The sequence below is a fragment of the Dipodomys merriami genome, unplaced genomic scaffold, assembly GCF_024711535.1.
Source record: "Dipodomys merriami isolate MVZ:Mamm:240054 unplaced genomic scaffold, mDipMer1.0.p SCAF_103, whole genome shotgun sequence".
Taxonomy (NCBI): domain Eukaryota; kingdom Metazoa; phylum Chordata; class Mammalia; order Rodentia; family Heteromyidae; genus Dipodomys; species Dipodomys merriami.
Window position 1 is genome coordinate 1,881,643 of NW_027202305.1, and position 23,483 is coordinate 1,905,125.

At 58.6% G+C, this 23,483-nt stretch overlaps 1 protein-coding gene across 2 annotated transcripts in view; it reads left to right on the forward strand.

The window, feature by feature from the left end:
* Positions 1-23,142, forward strand: part of LOC138809830 (rho GTPase-activating protein 42-like) — a 101,031-nt gene extending 77,889 nt beyond the window's left edge. For both annotated transcript variants that reach the window (XM_069996858.1, XM_069996867.1), the window contains 15 exons: positions 562-671; positions 1,134-1,212; positions 2,890-2,929; positions 6,327-6,389; positions 6,774-6,848; positions 7,435-7,519; positions 8,427-8,485; positions 10,789-10,894; positions 11,821-11,980; positions 12,660-12,804; positions 14,568-14,948; positions 15,275-15,431; positions 16,105-16,167; positions 20,908-20,987; positions 21,848-23,142. In XM_069996858.1, the coding sequence (XP_069852959.1) occupies positions 562-671; positions 1,134-1,212; positions 2,890-2,929; positions 6,327-6,389; positions 6,774-6,848; positions 7,435-7,519; positions 8,427-8,485; positions 10,789-10,894; positions 11,821-11,980; positions 12,660-12,804; positions 14,568-14,948; positions 15,275-15,431; positions 16,105-16,167; positions 20,908-20,987; positions 21,848-21,936 (1,692 nt within the window). In that variant the 3' untranslated portion in view covers positions 21,937-23,142. The remainder of the gene's footprint in view (positions 1-561; positions 672-1,133; positions 1,213-2,889; positions 2,930-6,326; positions 6,390-6,773; positions 6,849-7,434; positions 7,520-8,426; positions 8,486-10,788; positions 10,895-11,820; positions 11,981-12,659; positions 12,805-14,567; positions 14,949-15,274; positions 15,432-16,104; positions 16,168-20,907; positions 20,988-21,847) is intronic.
* The last annotated feature ends 341 nt before the right edge of the window (positions 23,143-23,483 follow it).

A 23,483-nucleotide genomic window follows, 5' to 3' on the forward strand; every position in this document is an offset into this window, starting at 1 on the left:
CTGGACACACACGCTCACACCACGCTCGGCTCCACGTCCAGCACTGGACACACACGCTCACACCACGCTCGGCTTCCCGTCCAGCGCTGGACACACACGCTCACACCACGCTCGGCTCCCCGTCCAGCACTGGACAGACACGCTCACACCACGCTCGGCTCCACGTCCAGCACTGGACAGACACGATCACACCACGCTCGGCTCCCCGTCCAGGGGTCCCAGGACTCGTCTCTGCCTTTTCACACTGGTCCTTTCTTCTTCTAGGGGACGTCGATTAGGCGCGGCAGGGCGCTCTTTCTAGCCCGTTGCAGAATTTCAGTTCCTGCAAGCTGTGCCATTTGGGACTTGTGGTCTTTGTGTTCAGTGGCGTCGTTGGCCATCTGACGGGCCGTGTGTGACCCCACCCCGGGCAGCGCATGTCGGGCCGAGGGGGGATTCGCCGGGTGTAGCTCTCGCAGCTGACGGAGCAGTCTTATGGGGCAGCAGGGCGTGTGGCTCGATCCGGTGAGCACGTGTTGGTTCACATGTGGTGTTGATGGTGCACTGTCTTTTCTATTCCAGAACGGCCTCGTGACCAGCTCCCCAGAGATGTTCAAGTTAAAGTCCTGCATCCGGCGAAAGACAGACTCGATCGACAAGCGGTTCTGCTTTGACATAGAAGTCGTGGAAAGGTCTGGACTCATCTTTTCACTTTGTGCCTTTAGATACGTTTGCCTTTCCTGGGTGTACATGTCAACATGGGAAGTGTGTGCGTGTTTTCCAGTCTGTCTGAAAGCCATGTGCCTGTTTCCCTCTTTCACATAGGAAGGCCACAAATACTTATTTAGAAAAGAAATGAATCACAGAAAATAGTTTAAAAGTAGCTCTTCTGACAGCCCTGTACCCAAAGCATTCCGTGGGTTTCCTACCCGTGGTCATCACAGTTAAAGTCACGCGTGTGTGAATGTGTGTGCTTGTCCACGCTTGTTTTCTGAGGATCTGTCTTTGTTTTCTGTGCCCTTTCTTCCCTCCCCATGTCTTTGTCCTCTGCCCTTCTTTCTGGTCACATTTTACCTTCATTGTTCTTGGGGATTGGTAAATGTGTAGTGGCGTGTCCGCTCGGTGGCCTAACGCTGGGAACGCTCTGCCCGCAGGCATGGCGTCATCACGCTGCAGGCCTTCTCTGAAGCCAACCGGAAGCTGTGGCTGGAAGCCATGGACGGGAAGGAGCCGGTGAGAGCGGCGCACGGGTGGGGGCGTGGAGCCTGGGGTTCGGTCGCTCGTGGGCCGCGCACGGTGGCCGTGTCGGGGAGGAGGGAGGGCCGCCGTGTTGGTCCCCGGCCTGGCCGGGCAGGTGGCATCCACTCCACAGCCTCGTCATTGCTCTGGCCGCGCTCGGGGTGGTTTTCTGCACTGAGCGATGGGCACATGCCGATGAACCATTCCAGGCGACACAGCCTCCAGCCCGGCTGGTTGTTAAACTGCTTTGGTAAAGCTCTTGTTGGTGGAACTCTCCGTGTGAAGCATTTTTCTCATTTTAGCTGTTATTTTAGTTGGATGTGGTGTGATAACTTACAGTGCCCCCCGAGGGTTCTGTGAGGAAGAAGGTGGGTATTAGAGTTTGAACTCAGGGCCTTGTGCTCGCTGGGCAGATACTCTCCCACTTGAGCCATGGCCCCAAGCTCTTTTTGCTTATCTTTCCAAATAAGATCTTGTATTTATTCTCAGGCCAGCCTGGACCCAGGTGCCCTTGCTTACTCTTCCCAGGTAGCCAGACCACAGGAGCCGCTGTCATGCCCAGCTTTTTATAAACTGGTTGAGATGAGAATCTTGGGAACTTTTTCCAAGTAGCTAGGGCTACAGGCATGAGGCCCTGGTGCCCATCTCTTTAACTGGGACCAGAAGGAGAGCATCACCCTGCCATTGTAGAACCTTCCAGGTTCAGGAGCCTGTGCAGAATACCCGTGTGGTAGCACAGGTACCCACGGTGCTGCTTGTGGTGGGCCTGCTGGCTCCCAGCCCTGGGTGGGGCTCCCTGGCCCTCGACGGTGCTCCCAGCCCCTGGTGGTGCTCCCTGGCCCTCAACGGTGCTCCCTGACCCTCAATGCTGCTCCCAGCCCCTGGTGATGCTCCCTGGCCCTCGACGGTGCTCCCAGCCCCTGGGTGGTGCTCCCAGCCCTGGGTGGAGCTCCCAGCCCTGGGTGGAGCTCCCTGGCCCTCGACCGTACTCCCAGCCCCTGGCTGGTGCTCCCAGCCCCTGGTGGTGCTCCCAGTCCCTGTGTGGTGCTCCCTGGCTCTCTACGGTGCTGCTTGAGTCTTAGGGAATGGTGGTTCCGAGTTCATTTGTCACTCGGAGGAGCCCTTGTATGTCTGTTGAATTTAAGGATACAAAACTTGGGCTCTGCTTTTTTTCTTTATAGTTTACTATTTCGGTTTCATTATATTTTATTAAAAAAAATAGTCTGCAATTTATTGTTTTTTTTTTTTTTTTAATATGAAGCCTTTTCACTTCTCCACCAATAGTCCAGAAGCCCGAGCTGGAGCTGGGTGAGGGGCGGCTGGTTAGCTCAGCAAAGTCCGGGTGAGATTAGGCACTGAGCAGGTGGCCGGAGGCAGCCACCCGGGAGGCGCCGTGAGGACTCTGGGGAGTGGTAGGCACGGTGCTGGCCGCAGGCTGGGACGCCTCTGCCGGATGGCCAGGCCCAGAGCCTTTCATGGATGGGGACCGCAGGGGAGGGAGGGGCCGGGGCAAGGGGCCTGGCCTCGGGCCACGGCAGGCGCAGGGGAGGGAGGGGCCGGGGCAAGGGGCCTGGCCTCGGGCCACGGCAGGCGCAGGCCGCAGCAGCAGCGTCTGCCAACCTTCCCGGCGCACAGTAACGCAAGCCACTGATTCACATCCTCTGTTTTCAGATTTACACCCTGCCCGCCATCATTAGCAAGAAAGAAGAAAGTAAGTCATTTTCCCCCTTCACAACCTTTTATTAGTTTTACTGTAGTATATTGTTTATTTGCATTATCTTCAAACGGCTGTATGAAGGGCTCTCAAGCCACACGTCTGCAGTGAGCGTGTGGGGCACCTTCACACTCCTGCCTCCCCCTCCCCCCATCCTCACCCCACCCAGGCCCCGCCACCAGGCTCTGTTTCCACATACACACGTGGTGTGCTAACTCTGCCCACTCCTCCTCTCCCCTGCGTCTGCTCCTCTCCCTCCACCTCGCCCGGCCTCACTGAACTGTACAGCAGTTGTTCAAATGAGTTACAACCATTTGAATCCGCCCTGTGCGCACTATACGTTAGTTGGTGTATGTGTGTACACACGTGCGTGCATACAACCCTGTCTATTCTTTCACATCTTTATCTATTTTAGATCTAAATTCCACAGGAGAGAAAAACACATGCCCTTTGTCTCCCTGAGCCTGACATTTCACTTTACGTAATTTTTTTTTTACGTCCCTGAAAATGGGGCAGTATTCTTCCTGATGGATGAGTGAATTTCACAGGTGTGTGGTGTGATGCACACCTGACCCTTCATCTGTGGCGGTGTCTGGGTGTCTCTGGGGAAGGTGCAGTGATGCACGCGTGGACCCGGCTCTCGGCACAGCTAAGAGTTGAAAAGCAGAAACAGTATGGATTTGAGCTTGGCAGGTAGTTCTGGCCGCTAATGAGAAACAATCCTTTTCTTTCTACCTTGGCCAACCTTGCAGTAAGCCAGAAAAGAGAAACCGCAGTTAGGCGCCTTGACAGTTAGACGAGAAAAGAGCAGAAGGCGCGTCCGAATCGTGCGGCTGAAGAAGGGCGAGGGCTCGGCTTCTCCCCAGCGCGGGAAGGGAGCGGACGTCCTGTTAGCGGAGGGGGAGCCGCCAGCCCTTCCGAGATGGCAGGAGCCACTCAGGCCGGGAAATCTGTCCTCTGCCTGTGAGCGCGAGGCTCGCTGGACCTGTCCGTGAGGCCCTGGGACTCTGGGGGAGGGGAAGCCAGCAGCGGCCCTCCCCTCGCTACTCCAGCACAACCTGACCTTCAGCCATCTGTCCACCAGCAGCCGCTGTGGGCTCGGGGAAGGGGACCGAAGGCTGCCTTCCCAGTATGCGCCCAGAGAATCACTCCAACCACCATTGACGTTGTATTAGTTATTTTATCACTGAGGTTATTTGTGATAAGTTAACAAACCTTCCATCTGATGGAATTGAAAACATGAAATCTTGAATCAAAGAAATAGTTCATAATCAAACCATTTCTCTATCACTTACATCAGATTTCATTTTCATTCCTTGGGCTTTTATTTGCTTCTTGATACGCCCTGTCTTGTGTCTGGCTGGCTCTCTGAGGCAGCTGATGGTTGGTTGTTTTTTTGGGGGGTGGGGTGGTGGTTTGGTGTTTTTGGTTTTTTTTTTTTTGCAGTACTCCCCAAGAAATGGCCAGTTGCAGGATATTCTGTCCACAAATACCTTTCTGATTGTGAGCTAGGCCGTTAATGGCTTTTTTGTAGAATCCTAAGACTTTGGAAGTGGATTCATTTTGAGGGAGGTAAGATTTACTGTCAGTATTAAACAGGTGCCAACTGAGGTTCACATTAAACTACCCTCGAGCTGTGCCACTGAGGTATTTTTATTAAAAACTACATCACCCAGGTTCCTCGGGATTCTGCCATTTGAACTCACCTTGCCAGGAAACAGATCCTCTTTCTGCATGGCCCTTTCCTGTCTCAGATACGTATCCTGGGCCTGGCGGTTTGCAAGGGAAAACGCAGTTTCTCTCTCTCCTGTTTTCTTTGTTTAGTATTCTCTGTTGGTGGCCTGAGCCTTGTCTCCGATCATGCGTGGCTTTTGTGTGGTGGCTTTTCAGCTTGTCCTTCACCCTGGACCCGGGCAATGTGTGGAGTGTGAGGAAGAGGCACTTAGAACTCCTCCCAGCCGGCACTCCTCCCAGCCCCCCCCCCCCCCCCCCGCGCTGTTCCCGGGACGGAGTCCCCTCCCGCGTGCCAGGGCCGAGTTCTCTCCAGCACCACGGGGCCCAGGGCCGTGTCCAACCAGACATCAACTGAACAGTGAGCTGCTTCCACTTCCATGCAAGTCCGGCTGCCACACGTGCCCTTGAGCGGCACAGCATTCAGTTCCCAGACATCTTGGGTCACGTCCTTCCCTCCGCCCTTCCCACAGCTCGACTCCAGTGTGACTGATTCTGTCCAAGGTCAGAGCCCCGGAGCCACTCACGGGCGGAGCAGGACGGGGGTCACGGGCAGTGCTGCAGTGTCCGCTCTTGATCCTCGAGGCCTGTGGCTGCGGTGCAGACCACAGTGCTCACTTCTGTGGGCCGCTGTCTCCCTGTGCTCTGGAGCCCAGCAGGAGATGCCTGTGTTTTTTCATCTGAAAAGCCAAGGCAGGGGGTGAAGGAGACGCGGTTAAGGCGGGCGTCTCCACGCTGGCTGCTGGGGAAGCCGCTGTGCGGCCGCGCGCGGTGCGTGTGCTGCGTGCGGTGCATCCGGGGTCAGGTCAGGTCTGGATGACGAGGAAGCGCGGCACAAGGACTCTGGTTTTTGAGCACTGTGGAAGGGCACGCGGTTTCCTCTCCTTGCGGCTCTTCAAATTCTGCCACGATGAATAGCTTTTGTGCTGCTACGCTGCCTATGGAAACGTCATTTGGGTTTCAGTAAAAGCTGTAGCCCTGAACGGGTAACGTCTGACTGAATCAAGGAGGTTTATTAGGTCTGTCCTCCGCTTTACCCCGGAGGCCAAAGCACCGTGGGTGTTGCTCGGTTTCAGTTCCTGGGAACCGCGCGTAGTTGGGTTCTGATTCCCTCCGGCCGCCTCTGAGGAGGGAGAGCGAGCTGAGGCCAGGCTCTGCTCACCCGCAGGAACCTGTCAGAGGAGGAACTGGAGCAAGCTTGGTGCAAAGGAATAACCCGTCAGTGAGCACTTGGCGTTGCCTGTTCTAGAGCAGTCTGGAACCCTGTTCTAGAGCAGTCTGGAACCCTGTTCTAGAGCAGTCTGGAACCCTGTTCTAGAGCAGTCTGGAACCCTGTTCTAGACTAGTCTGAACCCTGGTGGGGCAGTCTGTGTTTAGATGTTGTTGGATGTCAGGCGAGGGGCGGCGCGTGCCTCACCCTCTTCTGAGTGACGCAGCTTCTTTGCTTCTAACGTTTCCGTTGTCCTATCGTCTGGCCAGGAAGTGGTAACCGTTTTTCTTTTCGTGGAGTGAAGCCGTTGGCTCCCGACCTCTGATAACCGCGCGTCCCTGTCACACGCTGGCCACAGTCGCGTCCCGTCAGGGAGGCAGCGCGTCTGGGAGGGGACCAGCTAGGGGCCCCACTCCCTGCGGGCGCCCAGCTCACGGTCACCCCCTCTTCCAGTGTACCTGAACGAAGCCGGCTTCAACTTCGTGAGGAAATGCATCCAAGCCGTGGAGACGCGAGGTGAGTGAGCGGGGAAAGCCGGGTCCTTTCCCCACCTGTAAACATGCGTGTGGAGCACACAGGCATCCCCGACTCCGAAGACCGGGGACGAGGAGTACCCTCGCCCTCCCTTCCCGATGCCGTTTATGTAGAGTAGCAGCTGCGGGCGGGGGAGGGGGCTTCCCTCGACTCCCGGAGGGTCTCCGAGGCTCTCGGGCCGCCGTGCGGGGTCAGCTCTGGGAAGCGCGTGTGCAGGGCCGTCTCGGGCCGGCTGGACCCGCCACACCGCGGACCCGCCAGGCTGCTCTTGCGCCGCGTGGCGCGTGGCGGGCGTCTGCCGAGCCGCGCACCTCCCGCCCGGCGGCGTGGGGCTCACGCCATGCGCACGCTTTTCCCTCCCCTCAGGCATCACCGTCCTCGGCCTGTACCGCATCGGAGGAGTCAACTCCAAAGTCCAGAAGCTCCTGAGCACCACCTTCTGTAAGTGGCGCCCCAGCACACGTGGCCCCGGAACACAGGCTTCTCGTGCACACATGGCTGCTGCCCTCTGTGTATTTTAAATTCATAGTTAATCTTAACTCCGTGTGTTTATTGGACGAGACCGACGGGGCTTCACAGATGGGCTCGTGTACAGCACTGAGCCCTCTGCGGTGTTCAGCTGTCATAGGGGAACGATAAGAGCGCGAGGGGCATCCTGGCACTGCTGGGTTTGGCTTCCAGGCTGGCTTTGGTCACCCGTGGCGAGGTAACGCCCGATGCCCGCACATCACATCCCGGCTCAGCCTGGACACGCTCAACTTCCCCACATCTCAGCCGCCTCCTCTGTTACGGGGGGGGGGGGAGGGGGGGGTGAGCTTTCCCCGTGTCTTGAGACTTCTGAGGATTGACTGTTTTAATCCATGCAGAGCCCTGCGACCCCCCCGGTGCATGCCGGACACTTCGCCGGGATGCAGTGAGCGCACGCGGCCGGGCGGCTGCGGCGTCCTGCGCAGTGACCGACCCCCGACCTTGGGTGTCGGGGGTCACATTCTGAATTACACAGCTGAAATACTTTTATTCTTTCCAGCTCCCAAATCCCCTCCAGATATTGACATTGACGTTGAACTGTGGGACAACAAGACGATCACCAGTGGGCTAAAAAACTACCTCAGGTGTGTACCCGGGGCTGTGTGCACTGGGGGGAGGCCGGGCACAGGGAGGCTCTGTGCATGGAGGCTGTGTGCACACAGGCAGGCCGGGCACAGGGAGGCTGTGTGCACACGTGGGGGCTGTGTGCACACAGGCGGGCTGGACACACAGTCCTGCTGCGCTCATTATGCGTTCTGGAACTGGTCAAGGTTTTTTTTCAGTGGCACCTTCCAAGGCGGCCGCGTCTTGTGAGCACTGAGTTCATGTGTTCAGAAGAACACAGTGCTGGAGTGTGAATCAGGGCCTGCGCGTGGAGGCTGCTCTCCCGCAGCCGTTTTGGGGTTGGTTCTTGTGAGACCGCGTCTGTCTCTCCACCGCGGTGGTTTCTGGCACATGGCCGCCTCATGCAGGCTTCCTGCCGTAGCTTGGCTGGTGACGCGCCTGCAGCACCTGGCTGCGTGTCCAGAAGGCTCTCGACCTTCCCTGAGCAGCATGGCCTCTATGTCCTGGCCTCTACATCCTGGCCTCTACCTGGGATGGGTCTCCACCGTTGCTGGGGTTACAGGAATAAGCCACCAGCACCCAGCTCTGAAGGATCATTTTTTGTTTCATATTAACCTGTGAGGATATTTAATGTATGTTTTAAACAAATTGAAATACATTTTTTTGCTTTTTGAACTATGTGAGGTTGGCTTTGGTCCTGAATGAAGTAATCCCTAGCCTCTCCTCCTGAGAGAGCCAGCCGTGCGGGGCCCGGGGTCTGTGGAGTCTGCGCTCAGCGCTGTAACCGTCCTTCCTTGTCCCGCCCCGTGTCCCGCTGACACTAGTTGAGCAGAGAGAATCTCTGAGTTCCTAAAGAGGCTCTGGAACTGGCGGGGCGGGCTGGAGAGGACGCCTCCATCAGCACGCCGCCTTCCGTCTCTGCTGCAGGTGCCTGGCTGAGCCGCTGATGACGTACAAGCTGCACCAGGACTTCATCCTGGCCGTCAGTGAGTACCACGCGCCGTGGGCCGCTGTGGGTGGGCTGGGGTGTGCGTGAACGCCGTGGGCCGCTGTGGATGGGCTGGGGTATGCGTGAACACCGTGGACCGCTGTGGATGGGCTGGGGTGTGCGTGAACACCGTGGGCCGCTGTGGATGGGCTGGGGTGTGCGTGAACACCGTGGACCGCTGTGGATGGGCTGGGGTGTGCGTGAACACCGTGGGCCGCTGTGGATGGGCTGGGGTGTGCGTGAATGCCGTGGACCGCTGTGGATGGGCTGGGGTGTGCGTGAATGCCGTGGACTGCCATGGGTGGGCTGGGGTGTGCGTGAATGCCATGGGCTGCTGTGGATGGGCTGGGGTGTGCGTGAACACCGTGGACTGTTGTGGATGGGCTGGGGTGTGCGTGAACACCGTGGGCCGCTGTGGATGGGCTGGGGTGTGCGTGAATGCCGTGGGCTGTTGTGGATGGGCTGGGGTGTGCGTGAACACCGTGGGCTGCTGTGGATGGGCTGGGGTGTGCGTGAATGCCGTGGACCACTGTGGATGGGCTGGGGTGTGTGTGAATGCCGTGGACTGTTGTGAATGGGCTGGGGTGTGCGTGAATGCCGTGAACCACTGTGGATGGGCTGGGGTGTGCGTGAATGCCGTGGACTGTTGTGAATGGGCTGGGGTGTGCGTGAATGCCGTGGACCACTGTGGATGGGCTGGGGTGTGCGTGAATGCCGTGGACTGCCATGGGTGGGCTGGGGTGTGCGTGAATGCCGTGGGCTGCTGTGGATGGGCTGGGGTGTGCGTGAACGCCGTGGGCTGTTGTGGGTGGGCTGGGGTGTGCGTGAATGCCGTGGGCTGCTGTGGATGGGCTGGGGTGTGCGTGAACGCCGTGGGCTGTTGTGGGTGGGCTGGGGTGTGCGTGAATGCCGTGGACTGTTGTGAATGGGCTGGGGTGTGCGTGAATGCCGTGGACCACTGTGGATGGGCTGGGGTGTGCGTGAATGCCGTGGGCTGCTGTGGATGGGCTGGGGTGTGCGTGAATGCCGTGGACCACTGTGGATGGGCTGGGGTGTGCGTGAATGCCGTGGACTGTTGTGAATGGGCTGGGGTGTGCGTGAATGCCGTGGACCACTGTGGATGGGCTGGGGTGTGCGTGAATGCCGTGGACTGCCATGGGTGGGCTGGGGTGTGCGTGAATGCCGTGGGCTGCTGTGGATGGGCTGGGGTGTGCGTGAACGCCGTGGGCTGTTGTGGGTGGGCTGGGGTGTGCGTGAATGCTGTGGGCTGCTGTGGATGGGCTGGGGTGTGCGTGGACACTGCTTGGTGCTGTGGATGGGCTGTGGACCGCCATGGGCAGGCTGTGGTGCCCGTGGACACTGTGTGCTGGCGTGGATGCTCCACCTGTTGCTCAAACACCATTGTCTGTGTTGTCGCAGCCCGCAGCAGGGCTTCTTAGCCAATACGGATCGTAGAGTAAACTAAATGTTTTTGTCACTTAGGAAGACAGAATTTGATGAAAACCAGACTGTCGGTTGACAGTCTGGTGCGATGAGAAAGAAGAGTGAAAATTCCAGTGTTGTTTGCTGTCGTGACTGATACCCGCTTCCTAGGGTTTTGTTGTTGTTTGTTTTTTTTACTTCACTTCCCAACTCTAAGCCCAGATCCCTTTATGCAGAGTTTGCTTTATAACAAGTGGGATTTTTCAATGCGAACTTTGGTTCTTCAGTTGTTCCGATGCAAATGGCAATCCCATTATTCATTACAGTGATATTTAGAATACATTGTCTGTCCAGGAATTCACCTGTTATATGACTCAAGGGGGAACTATGCCAAACTAGGTTCCTCAATGAAATTCAGTTCTTCTTTTTGTTTTTGGTTTTGTTTTTAAATACATCTCAGTGTAAAAGAAGACATTTGAAGACCTAGAAGTGTCACAATTCCTTGGCAGGGACGGACCCACAGCTGGGTCCCCGGACTCAAAGTTGGGAAGTGGTGTGTGTGTGTGTGTGTGTGTGTGTGTGTGTGTGTGTGTGTGTGTGTGTGTGTGTGTGTGTGTGTGTGTGTGTGTGTGTGTGTGTGTGTGTGTGTGTGTATCTTGTCTTCCATTCCCAGTTAGGTTTTCTTGGGGACATCTGGGTACCTCAGCCCTGACTTCACACAGTCTGGCCTTTTCCACACCCAGCAGATGAGGGAGCGCTCTGGTGTCTCGGGGAATGAAGACAGCCGCTCCGTGACGCGAGGCTTTGCGGGCTGAGGGACGCAGGCGAGGTTATGATGCCTGCAGTTAAAACAGCGTCTGCGACCTTTCTTCCCCACAGAGTCGGACGACCAGAACTACAGGGTGGAGGCCGTGCACGCCTTGGTACACAAACTGCCCGAGAAGAACAGAGAGATGCTGGACATCTTAATCAAGCACCTGGTCAAGTAATTCTCTGGCTTAGCTTGCTTACCTCTCCACGTGTTCACTCGCTAAGAGCTGCTGGTGTCTTCTTAAAACACGTGAAGCTGTCTAGAATACATCTTTGGGTGTTTGTGTGTAGCTTTACCGGCTTCTATTATGTGAATAGTCATACCCTTTGCAGTTGTTAAATAATGGTGAGATGGATAGCCATCGGGAAATGTGTGAGGAATCAGGGCTTCTTCACGCGTGTTGTGACGTGAGCGGTGTGTCTCCCCGCTTCGGTGAACAGGGAATGTCTTCTGTGCTGAAGTGTTCTCTCACTGTGCTCGCTTGTGGCTGTGGAGTAGTTAGTGATGTCCTTTGGGCAGGAGTGTAACCTTGTGCTCTGTGTGTGTGTGCAACTGCATGCTGCTTCCTCAGACATTACCTTCCAGCAGGCTAACGGATGTCAGTGGTTAGACAGAGATGTCCCAGCGAGGTACGTGCTTGATACCGTGTCCCATCTCCAGCCCCCTGAGCAGCTGAGCTGGCCGGCGGAGCCGCGGCGCCTGTCTACGTGTGTTTTCAAGGCAGCCATCATGGCGGCTTCCGTGTGCTTGTGCAGCCTGGGGAGCTGCCGGGGACGTTTTAGAAGGAAGAGAGGCAGGAGGAGGAGGCTGGACGCCCCTCTGCCGGGCAGAGATGGGTTTGGTGGGCTCAGGGAAACCCTGGACTTGCATTTGGGAGACACCTCTCTGCCTGATGTGCATGACCTCGAGAGCTTCATAGGAGCTTTCTACATTCTTAACGTTATTGCTCCCCAGGCCATCCCTGAGGAGCGGAATTGGCCTCAGAACGTGAGTCCACGGAGCGTGTGCAGTGTGTTGGCGCTGTGCGGCCGCGCGCTGGCACGGAGCCCTGCCCTCAGCCCGGCGCCCCGCTGAGCCTGTCGCCTGTCCTCTCCCCCTAGGGTGTCGCTGCACAGCCAGCAGAACCTCATGACCGTCTCCAACCTGGGCGTCATATTCGGCCCCACCCTGATGAGAGCCCAGGAGGAGACGGTGGCCGCCATGATGAGCATCAAGTTCCAGAACATCGTGGTGGAGATCCTCATCGAGCACTACGAGAAGGTAGGCTGGGCTTCACGCCTCCGTTCACAGTGGGAGCCCTGCTTGAGCCCACCTCGGAGGAGGGCGGAGGGGCGCCCTGCAGACGGGGCGGGTCCTGACCCAGAACCCCAGTCCTGCGTGCGGGTGCTTAAAGCTATCGGTTCACCTGACTCGCACTCCTGGGACGTATGGAGCTATGGAAAAGAAAGCCTGTGAAGGAAGCGTCCTGTCACCCAAGGACTGTGTGTGTGTGTGTGTGTGTGTGTGTGTGCTCGTGCGTGTGCGTGTGTCAGCCAGCACTGTGGTTCTGAGGTTTCCGCGGTGTGGCTCTCGTGCTGACATTGTGTGTGTATGTGCATGCGCACATGCATGGTGTGTGCGTGCATGGTGTGTGCGTGTGTGTGCTTGTGTACTCGTGCATGTGCGTGTGTCAGCCAGCACTGTGGTTCTGAGGTCTCCGCGGTGTGGCTCTTGTGCTGACATTGTGTGTGTGTGTGCGCGCGCATGCGCATGCATGGTGTGTGTGTGCATGGCGTGTACGTGCGCATGGTGTGTGTGTACATGGCGTGTGCATGTGTGTGCTTGTGTACTCGTGCGTGTGCGTGTGTCAGCCAGCACTGTGGTTCTGAGGTCTCCACGGTGTGGCTCTCCTGCTGACATTGCCATCGTCCCTGAGTCTGGCCCCGTCTCTCTTGTGCAGATCTTCCACTCGGCCCCAGACCCGAACGTGCCTCTCCCCCAGCCCCAGCCTCGCTCCGGGTCCCGCAGGGCGCGCGCCATCTGCCTGTCCACTGGCCCTCGGAAGCCCCGGGGGCGGTACACGCCGTGCCTGGCCGAGCCCGACAGTAAGTGCAGCCACACCCCTCCCCCCCCCAGGTTCCCTGGACCGCAAATCCACTGTTGCCACCAAGGGGGAGGAAGACGGGTCCCGGCGCCATTCAGCGCGGTAGGAATGGCCAGGTTTGGTCCTGTCGTCCAAGTGGTTCATAAGAAAACAGGAGAAAGTCAGTGAAAGTAGCCGTGGTCTCGCTTGCTGGCTCTCACGCTGAGTTCTCAGAGCCTGGCCTCGGGGTGTCGGGGAGGAAGGAAGGAAGGAGGTCCCCACCACGCATTCTCACGCGGGCAGCTCGCACCACGCCGTCTGCACACCGCGGCCTCCGCCCGCGCCTCCCTGCAGTCCTCACTTAACAAAACAGTCTGAGTGTGCGCGGGTGTGTGTGGCGGTGCTCCACGTCTGTCTCTGGCTCCTTGATGCAATTAAGAGTAGGAAGAAAATAAGCTTCACCAGACAGCCGGCCTCTTGTAGCTAGCTGTGCCCCTGTGGTGCCTGCACGGAGGGGCGTGGAGGGGCGTGTGCGTGGAGGGGCGTGTGCGTGGAGGGGCATGTGCGTGGAGGGGCGTGTGCGTGGAGGGGTGCGCGTGTGCATGGAGGGGCGTGTGCATGGAGGGGCGTGTGCGTGGAGGGGCGTGTGCGTGGAGGGGCGTGTGCGTGCATGGATCCAGGGGCGTGTGCGTGGAGGGGCGTGTGCGTGGAGGGGCGTGTGCATGGATCCAGGGGCGTGTGCGTGGAGGGGTGCGCGTGTGCGTGGAGGGGCGTGTGCATGGAGGGGCGTGTGCGTGGAGGGGCGTGTGCGTGGATCCAGGGGCGTGTGCGTGGAGGGGCATGTGCGTGGATCCAGGGGCGTGTGCGTGGAGGGGCGTGTGCATGGATCCAGGGGCGTGTGCGTGGAGGGGTGCGCGTGTGCGTGGAGGGGCGTGTGCGTGGAGGGGTGCGTGTGTGCATGGATCCAGGGGCGTGTGCGTGGAGGGGCGTGTGCATGGATCCAGGGGCGTGTGCGTGGAGGGGCGTGTGCATGGATCCAGGGGCGTGTGCGTGGAGGGGTGCGCGTGTGCGTGGAGGGGCGTGTGCGTGGAGGGGTGCGTGTGTGCATGGATCCAGGGGCGTGTGCGTGGAGGGGCGTGTGCATGGATCCAGGGGCGTGTGCGTGGAGGGGCGTGTGCATGGATCCAGGGGCGTGTGCGTGGAGGGGCGTGTGCGTGCATGGATCCAGGGGCGTGTGCGTGGAGGGGCGTGTGCGTGGAGGGGTGCGCGTGTGCATGGATCCAGGGGCGTGTGCGTGGAGGGGCGTGTGTGGAGGGGTGCGCGTGTGCATGGATCCAGGGGCGTGTGCGTGGAGTGGCGTGTGTGTGGAGGGGTGCGCATGTGCATGGATCCAGGGGCGTGTGTGTGGAGGGCGTCTGTGCGGAGGGGCTGGTGTGCGTGGACCGCCTCCGTCACTGGGGATGGGAAGGTGAAGGTGGGTGCCGGCCTCCGGTCCACCGAGTCCCGCGCCGTCCCCAGTGGGAGCCGCGTTTCCACCTCCGCACTGCTCGAGACACGCGGTCTCACCGGGGTCAGTGTGTGAACACCAGGCAGCGGTTCCGAGCTCTGGACAGAATCCTGCTTGAGCTCCCGCGCCTGTCTGCGGGCGTTCCGCAGGCCAGCCCTGGGCCGCGCAGACCCGCGGGGTCCAGTTGGGTGTGGGGGAGGGGGGTTGGGGGGGAGATACAGGTGCAGGGAAGGCTGCGGCCAGCGTTCAGCGTTGTCTGTCTGCGTCCCGCCGCTCAGGTGACTCGTACAGCAGCAGCCCGGACAGCACGCCCATGGGCAGCATCGAGTCCCTGTCCTCCCACTCCTCCGAACAGAACAGCACGAGCAAGCCGGCCCCCTGCCCGCCCCGGGAGAAGCCCGGAGGGGTCCCCTGGATCGCCACCCCGTCGCCCTCCAGTGGGCAGAAGAGTCTGGGTCTCTGGACCACCAGCCCCGAATCGAGCTCTCGCGAAGACGCCGCCAAAACAGACGCCGAGTCGGACAGTCAGAGCGTGGCCTCGGTGGCCAGCCCGGGGGACGGCTCCCCACCCGCGGACTCCGTCAAGAAGGGCCCCTACGGGCTTCCGGGGCTCCGGAGAACCCCGGGCTGCTCTCTCCGGTCCGTCTCTGCAGCTGAGGGTAAGCAGCGCGGGCCCGGGCGGTGACCACCTGGGCGCCCGCCACGCCGCAGCAAGGCGAACGGCTGAAACGAAGGACATACGCTCTTCTGCTTGGCGCCTGAGCCTAGATCCTCCCGATCCTGTCACCCTCTGCCCGCCTCTGCCTCCCTGGAGGCGATGTCTTTGTAATTACTGTAGATTTAGATCTGCTGAGTGAGGGACCGCTGCACCCAAAGAACATTCTGTGCCTTCCCATTCAGCCCTGGAGGAAAATGCTTCCTTTGTGGTGCATGCGTACAGCGTTAGTGCTATTATTTTGTCTGTTCTCCTGGGCTTGCCTTTTAGGAAACAAGAGCTACAGTGGATCCGTTCAAAGCTTAACTTCTCTAGGCTCCAAGGAGTCACCCAAAGCCACACCAAATCCAGAGCTGCCCCCCAAAATGTTCAGGAGGCTAAGGCCAGACACGGCGTCCAGCAATGGCTACCAGAGGCCTGGCTCAGTGTAAGTGAGGACAGGTTTGCATTGCCCGTGTCCCCCGGGGGGGCAGACCACCGCACCCGTTCAGGGCGCCGTGCACCGACTCTGCAGACCACCGCACCCGTTCAGGGCGCCGTGCACCGACTCTGCAGACCACCGCACCCGTTCAGGGCGCCGTGCACTGACTCTGCAGACCACCGCACCCGTTCAGGGCGCCACGCACCGACTCTGCAGACCACCGCACCCGTTCAGGGCTCGGCTTCTCAGGGAACAGGAGACGCGTAGGGCACCCGCAGTCAGGGGGACCTAGCCGCCCGCCCCTGTCACACTGACTCCATTCTCCCATTCTTCCCTCGCCTCCAGCTGGAAGCAGAGTGGGAAGAAAACCTTCGCCTCTGTTTCCTTGTTTTCTGAAGCAGAAAAGGGGTTCGAGGTATAAGGTCCTCAGGAAAGGACCCCGTAGCTCAAATCCCTCTCAACTGAAGTTTAAGGCACAGCTGGGCGGGGGGGGGGGTCAGAAGGGGTACACCGGCTCCCTGCTCATCCTGTTTGGTTTGAATGTTCACGCTGAGGCGGTTGATTTTCTGGCCGACTTCATTTTTTTAAAATGAAGGTCATCTTTCTCAAACGTGGAAGCACGAAGATAACACGGAGTCATTCATAAAACCGCATTTCAATGCATTCACTTACTTTTCAGAGTGGCAGCAAAGGCGCAGCTGTTTGAGAACGCCGGCTCCGTGAGGGCGGCTTCCTCCGGGCGGTGAGTTCCCAGCAACCTTTACGCACAGCTGAGAAAGAAATGGCGACACGCCGCTGCATGCTGCCACTGGCCAGACACGTCCACCGGCCCCTGCCAGACGGCGTCCGGTCACAGGGCCCCCCCTCCCCCTCCCCCTCCCCCCTCCCCTCCCCCCCCCCCCCCGCAGAGGAGGGGGAATGCAGCTTTCCTAAGAGGCAGACACCGCCAGCCCCTGCTGGCTTCAATGACAATGTTTGGGTTACAATTTTCAAAAGTAGGGTTTTTTGAACTTATAAAAGTTACATAAGTTTTTCTGGCATAATCCTCAGGGATACGCATTCTTGAGAATGACTGCAGCATTGTAGAGATAGCTAATTTCCCCAGCCTGGGCACTGGCGTTTCCTGGGGCGTCGGGCCCTGCGTGGAGGGTGGAATGGCAGGCTGCATCCTGTGCCGCTGCATTGAGCCTCTGCTTTAGCTCCCCCTGTCCCGCTGTCCCCCCGTCCCACTGTCCCCCTGTCCCCCCGTCCCCCTGTCCCCCTGTCCTGCTGTCCCACTGTCCCCGTCCCCCCGTCTCCCTGTCCCACTGTCCCCCCGTCCCGCTGTGCCCCCGTCCCGCTGTCCCCCTGTCCAGTTCCCGGCCAATTCTTCCCATCTGCAGTGGGCTGTCGCTGTGCATTTGAGTAGGAGAAGGTCACAAAGGCTGACGTTTTCTAGCACTTGCTTTCTAGAGGAGGTACTGGAGTATTTGTTGTCAGAATGGCATGCGAGATACGAGAGAAGTTGAAGAATAAGCCTTGACTTTTTCCTTTTTTCTTCCTTTGGCTCCACTGGGGCATTTTTGAGCTTTGCCTGTCGGGCTAATTCAGTCCATGAAGAGAAGGAATTAGAGAAAAATTTAGGAATTGCTGTGTTTCTTACAGAAGTTATCCAACCAAAGAATTTTATCAACCTTGTAAAAGTATGCCACACTTTGTTAAATACTTACACAGTAAAACACATGTGCTGTTTGTTAAATACATACCCATTACAACACACGTGCCGTTTGTTAAATACGTACATAATACGACACGTGTGCTGTGGGTTGAATACGTACCCATTACAGCACGTGTGCCGTTCATGGGAGGTAATGCTGGACTGCGGCCCGAGCTCGGCTCGGCGCCTCACCATGCATCTGGGGCTTGTGCCTGGGTCGGTTGGTTTCTGCTTGTTGGCACTCCACAACGCCATCACTTTAACATCTGACCAAGGTGAAGGCAGCCTGGCCGGTCCCACCTGCAGCCGCCTCTGTCCACAGCGCCGGCTCCTTTCTCATCTTCATCAGCTTCCTTTCTCTCGGGGCACAATGGAGCCCGAGCCCTGGCCAGCCAGAGCTCACTGCAATCTGAGAGTTAACCTTTCCCTCCGTCGGGCTCCACTAGATGGAGCCCTTCCATTAGGAAGCTCCACACGGTCTTGGGGAAAGTCTCAAGAGCATCCTTCCTGTGCTGATGGGAAATGGATTCCAGCACCACACACACACACACGTGCGTGCCAAAATCTGAAGCCTGCCCAGTCCCTTCCGTGACCCGTGCACACCTTCCCACATGCCCCTTGTCATCCTTGGGTCATGGATGCTTTGCGTCAGAGCGACAGCAGGAAATGAAGGCGCATTTTTTTCCGAATGTTTCAGTGTGATTGGTTGAGTCGGTGGGTGAGGAGCAAGGGGTCCGACAGGACTGCAATAAGAAAGACATTCCCAGAGCCTTAAGAAAACTGGCAGTGAATAAATTAGACGCTGGCATATAACGGACGTCGTAGGCTCAGCCACCCGCGGGCAGGCTCCCGTGCTGGCTCGGTCTAAATGCTCTGAGCTACCTGCTGGTGCGAGTGAGCTCCGCGTTCTGTGCTCAGGGTCCGGTTCTCCTTCAGCAGCTGAGCCACGGCGCTTGTGGACTGGCTCATGGCTTTTCAGAAGCTGCACACACACGGAGAGCGTGAATGCACGTGCGGTCAGGCGGGCCTGCTCGGGACCTGGCCTCAGTCACGGCTCAGAGTCACACCTTGGAGGTCTGTGTGCTCAGCATGTGGACAAGCATGTGTGTTCACTGTCTCGCCTGAGCGCGTGGGTGATGGACTCCACGGGCCTCGCCTCCCCGCTCTTCTCCTTGGTCTTGGGGGCACGGCCGTGTGTCATGTTAGCTTGCCCTGTCCCCTGGCCGTTCACCCCTGCGTCCAGCCGGGATCAGCCAGTGTCTGTTGAAAACAGCCAGATCTATAAGAAAGTGTGGCTGATCCGCAGCACACACAGTGCTGTTAGGAAACGGTCGCCAGCCATTGAGGAGTCGGGCTGAGGACAAGCCTGCAGGACGCTGCTGTGGTTGGTCCACGGTGCCTGCGTGCCCTCCCACCTGCCCTCCTCCCGCCTGCCCCGCCTGCCCTCCTCCCGCCTGCCCTCCTCCCCCTGCCCTCCTCCCCCTACCCTCCTCCCGCCTGCCCTCCTCCCGCCTGCCCCGCCTGCCCTCCTCCCCCTGCCCTCCTCCCACCTGCCCTCCCGCGTGCCCTGCCTGCCCTCCTCCCGCCTGCCCTGCCTGCCCTCCTCCCACCTGCCCTGCCTGCCCTCCTCCCGCCTGCCCTCCTCCCGCCTGCCCTGCCTGCCCTCCTCCCGCCTGCCCTGCCTGCCCTCCTCCCGCCTGCCCTCCTCCCGCCTGTCCTCCTCCTGCCTGCCCTCCTCCCACATGCCCTGCCTGCCCTCCTCCCCCTGCCCTCCTCCCGCCTGCCCTGCCTGCCCTCCTCCCGCCTGTCCTCCTCCTGCCTGCCCTCCTTCCACATGCCCTGCCTGCCCTCCTCCCGCATGCCCTCCTTCCTCCTGCGTGCCCTCCTCCCACGTGCCCTCCCCCCGCCTGCCCTCCCCCGCCTGCCTCCTCCTTCCTCCTGCCCTCCTCCCACGTGCCCTCCCCTGCCTGCCCTCCCCCCGCCTGCCCTCCCCCGCCTGCCCCCCTCCTTCCTCCTACCCTCCTCCCACGTGCCCTCCCCCCGCCTACCCTCTCCCCGCCTGCCCTCCCCCCGCCTGCCCTCCTCCCCCTTCCTTCCCCCTGTGTGCCCTCCTTCCTCCCGCGTGCCCCCCTCCCGAGTGCCCTCCTCCTTCCCCCCAGGTGCCCTCCCGCCTGCCCTCCTCCCGCATGCCCTCCTCCTTCCTCCCGCGTGTCCCCCTCCCGCGTGCCCTCCTCCCGCATGCCCTCCTCCCTCCCCCGCGTGCCCTCCCCCCGCGTGCCCTCCCCCCGCGTTCCCTCCCCCCGCATGCCCTCCTCCCACCTGCCCCCCTCCCACCTGCCCCCCTCCCATGTGCTCTCCGGCAGCCGGCTCTGTGGTCGCCGCCCGGTACGGAATCTCATGCTGTCCGGATCTGTGTGTTAGATATGACGATGGACATTTCCATCTTGGTTGGTAGCGTTCAGGGTGTAGAACTGTGTCTCAGCCCTCCCTCACCTGCCCCCTCTCCACGCTGTGGGGCCCTTTTATGCCTCATGTTCTCGATCAGATTGGCAGGTCTCCCACTCTGGCCTTCTCAGGCCTCGCATCTCCTGGCCGGGTCACGCGGCCGGGTCTAGGCGGAGTCGGCTCGGCTGCGAGCAGATCATTTCCCTAATGATGATGGGAGAAATGGCCCTGAGGATTGAGTGTCATTACCTCATTCTCCACGCGGCCAGAGGCAAGCTCTTCAAAACCCTTTTCAAAGAGGCATTAGAGTCTTCTGATGAGAGACACAATAGCTGACAGGTTATTTTCACCTGCTCTTCAGTCCGCGCCACAGGCAAAGAGGAGGCATTAGCACCTGGAGAGGAGGCTCGGCGTGGCCCAGAGCTGCATTAACTCATCCGGCCACGCGGCGCAGACACCGCACCGCGCACAGCTCTGTCAGGTCACGGGAACCGGTCGCCACAAACGGGGCAGCGCGGCCTGCTCTGTTGGGGCCGTGTGCAGCTGTGTCAGCTCTGTAGGGGTGCCCTCCCCCCGAAACGCCACCAGGAGCAGGCTTTCTGCCCAAAACAGTATCCACTTGGGTTGCGTTTAAAGCATTGTGGCATAGAGTCTTGTAAGCAGTGCTACGGCGTTGGAAGTTGTTTCATTGTAGGTTGTTTCATTGTGTGTCTTAGTGACTCAGAGAAATGCGGTGCTGTTACTGGAGGAAGTTTTGAGGGTAGAAAATTCGGAAGTTTGAAAATATTTACATATTTTGAAAGAAACGGCTTTACCGTCCTCGCTTAAAGTAAATGGTTGTATGTGGCTAGATTTCTATCAAAACTCCCGTGGTTTGGTGTTCAGGGGAAGTTGGGATCTGGTAGTGACCCAGAGGTCACACCGCTCCTGCCCGCCTGCCCGGCGCCCCCCCCCCGTCCCCCCTCCCCCCCGCCGCCCCCGCCGCCCGCTGTCAGTCCTGTTTCTCTGACGCGTACTGGGCCCTAGGCTGCCTCTAGAATCTCTAGAAGCTGAACACACGGGATGCCTCTGCCCACCCGAAGCGTGTCGGCCCACACCTGACCTCCCAGCTACTTAGGAGGCAGAGATCAGGAGGTTTGTAGTTCAAGACTGAGCCCGCAAGGTCAGTGTGGTGTTCAGGAAGCATGGGGGGGAGGGCTTGTGGGAGACCGGCCTGTGCGGCCAGTCTCAGCCGCCCACACTTCCACGCGTGTGACACGCCAGCTGCCCCGCCACCACGACTGTTCTGTGTGGATGCGGCCGGGCCGGGCCGTGGTGTTTACCATGTCCCTGCTCTTTCAGGCAAGCCAGAGCCATGTACTCCTGCAAGGCCGAACACAGCCACGAGCTCTCCTTCCCTCAGGGGGCGCTCTTCTCCAACGGTGAGTGAAGCGCCACCCCCAGGGCGCGCCGGGCGGGCGGGGGGCCTGGAGGAGAAGCAGGGAGCCCAGGTCCTGCTCCTCACCCTGCGGCCTAAGCAAACCCATGGAATCCTCGCAGACGCCCTCCTCCCCCGCTGTGTGGTTGGTATGTGTGTCTGTGTGTGTGTGCGTGTGTGTGTGTGTCTGTGTGTGTGTGTGCGTGTGTGTGTGTGTCTGTGTGTCTGTGTCTGCGTGTGTCTGTGTGTGTGTGTGTCTGTGTGTGTCTGTGTGTGCGTGTCTGTGTGTGTGTGTGTGCGTGTGTGTGCATGTGTGTGTCTGTGTCTGTGCATATGTGTGTGTGTGCGTGTGTGTGTCTGTGTGTGTCTGTCTGTCTGTGTGTGTCTGTGTGTGTCTGTATGTGTGTCTGTGTCTGTGTGTGTGTCTGTGTGTGTGTCTGTGTGTGTGTGTGCGTGTGTGTGTCTGCGTGTGTGTGTCTGTGTGTGTGCGTGTGTGTGTCTGTCTGTGCATATGTGTGTGTGTGCGTGTGTGTGTCTGTGTGTGTCTGTCTATGTCTGTGTGTGTGTCTGTGTGTGTGTCTGTATGTGTGTCTGTGTCTGTGTGTGTGTCTGTGTGTGTGCGTGTGTGTGTGTCTGTGTGTGTCTGTGCGTGTGTGTGCGTGTGTGTGTGTGCGTGTGTGTGTGGTCCCTGCCTCTCACCTGTGTGTGATGAATGTAAGCACAGCGCCTGCAGCAGCGCACACTGTGTGTGTGTTGCGTGGACATCGTGTGAGGATGTCTGTGTGCGCATTCCGGCCCCTCTGGCTTCCCCGCCCGGTTGGCAGCCGGCCCTCGCTGACACCTCTCCTGCCTCTGCTTTGCCAGTGTACCCCTCCGTGGAACCCGGGTGGTTGAAAGCTACCTATGAAGGCAAGACGGGACTCGTCCCCGAGAACTACGTTGTCTTCCTCTAGTGCTGTCGCCGGTGCCGGCCGCATCTTCATGGTATCCATGGTAACGAGTAATAAGCGCGATGATTTCATCTGACACAGATAGGAGGACCGGCCCACGAAATGTAAACAGTCAATTTCTATCAAGTTCCACACCAGCAGACTGTGTAGCTCCGTTAATGGAAAAAGGAAAAAACAATATGTTTAGATCACAGCCATTCTTTTATGGCTTGTTCTCTGTCTTGTTTTTAATAACCTGCTTCTTTTTGATAATAAGTAATTCTCTCTGATGTTCCCTCCGTGACGCTTGTGCTCTCGGTTACTGCACCCATGTTCATCGTTACATCCCCTAAAATCCGGAAGCCAGAACTCCGCTGCGTGGATTTTGAGCTCGGAACTCCCCGGCCTGGTAGTCTCTGGGGAAACTTGGAATCAGGACTTTAAAGAGTAATTTAAATCGTTCATTTCTTATTTGTCTGTAAAGAAGTACACTCCTTTTGTATGTGGTTGTTCTGCTGGTCCTGAACATTTCAAGGTGAGAGAAGTCTGTGTTCTGATGTGAGGTGTTCTGTTTGTTTCCAAGTCGACGGCGGGGGCCGCAGGTGGGCACCTGTGGCGTCGGAGAGCCAGGTGCTGGCGGCATGCTGGAAGCCGCAGGCCGGCCTCGCACAGCTGCTCTGGCTGGGCGGCGGCGGCTCCGCGGTCAGTGCCGAGACTGACGCCCTCCTCCAGAGTTCCCGTGAAACCATCTTCCTAACTGTGGGATTTCATACGGTTTCATGTTAAAACAGACATGCTGACGAGTCCTCCGTACACATCTGCCGGTAACGCCACGGTGACATCGCACGCGTGGACGCGGCGCGTGGGCGGGCGCTCAGCACGGAGTGCAGGGGCGCATCCTGGCTAACGGAGACACCCTTCCACACTCGTGACAGAGGCCGTTCGAAGGCAAGCCGGCCGTGTAGATCAGCCCTCGGTTAAGACGGAAAAAGCAATACGAAAGTGCAGGACGCTTGTATTTGTACCACAGAGTTGGACGTTGTGCTGTCCCCTCAGGAGTGACATCCAGACACGATTGTCTGTCTGCCATTCAGGTTCTTTCTTTCCTAGGAATTCACTGACTTTCTGAGGCGTGGAGTGGAGATGCATTTGCTACCCGTTGTACCTTGGGGACTGCTCACCCGCAGCCCTCCGTGTCAGTAATTCTAATATATGATTTCTGTAAGTCTGTGTGTGTGTGTCCTGGCCTTTGTCTTTCTCCAGAGCTTTCTCTCCTCCCCGGATGCTCGGGTAGCTGCTGTGGAAAACTCTCTATGTCTTTGAGTGTCTGCAATCCCAGTTCCTCCTATTTGGACTGTTTCTAGATTGAGCACACACACCACTGTGGCCTAAGAGTTCTCGTGACTTAAATTTGAAAAATGTGTCAGGGTGAACTAGTCAAGTGTAATGGTGACAGACACGTCAGGAGGGCGGTCAGTGAATGAGTGAATGAGTGAACACATGAATGGAAATGTGAAATAATGTGAATGGAAATGTGGTGGTGGAGGTGTAAGTTAGGAAGGTCCTGGGAA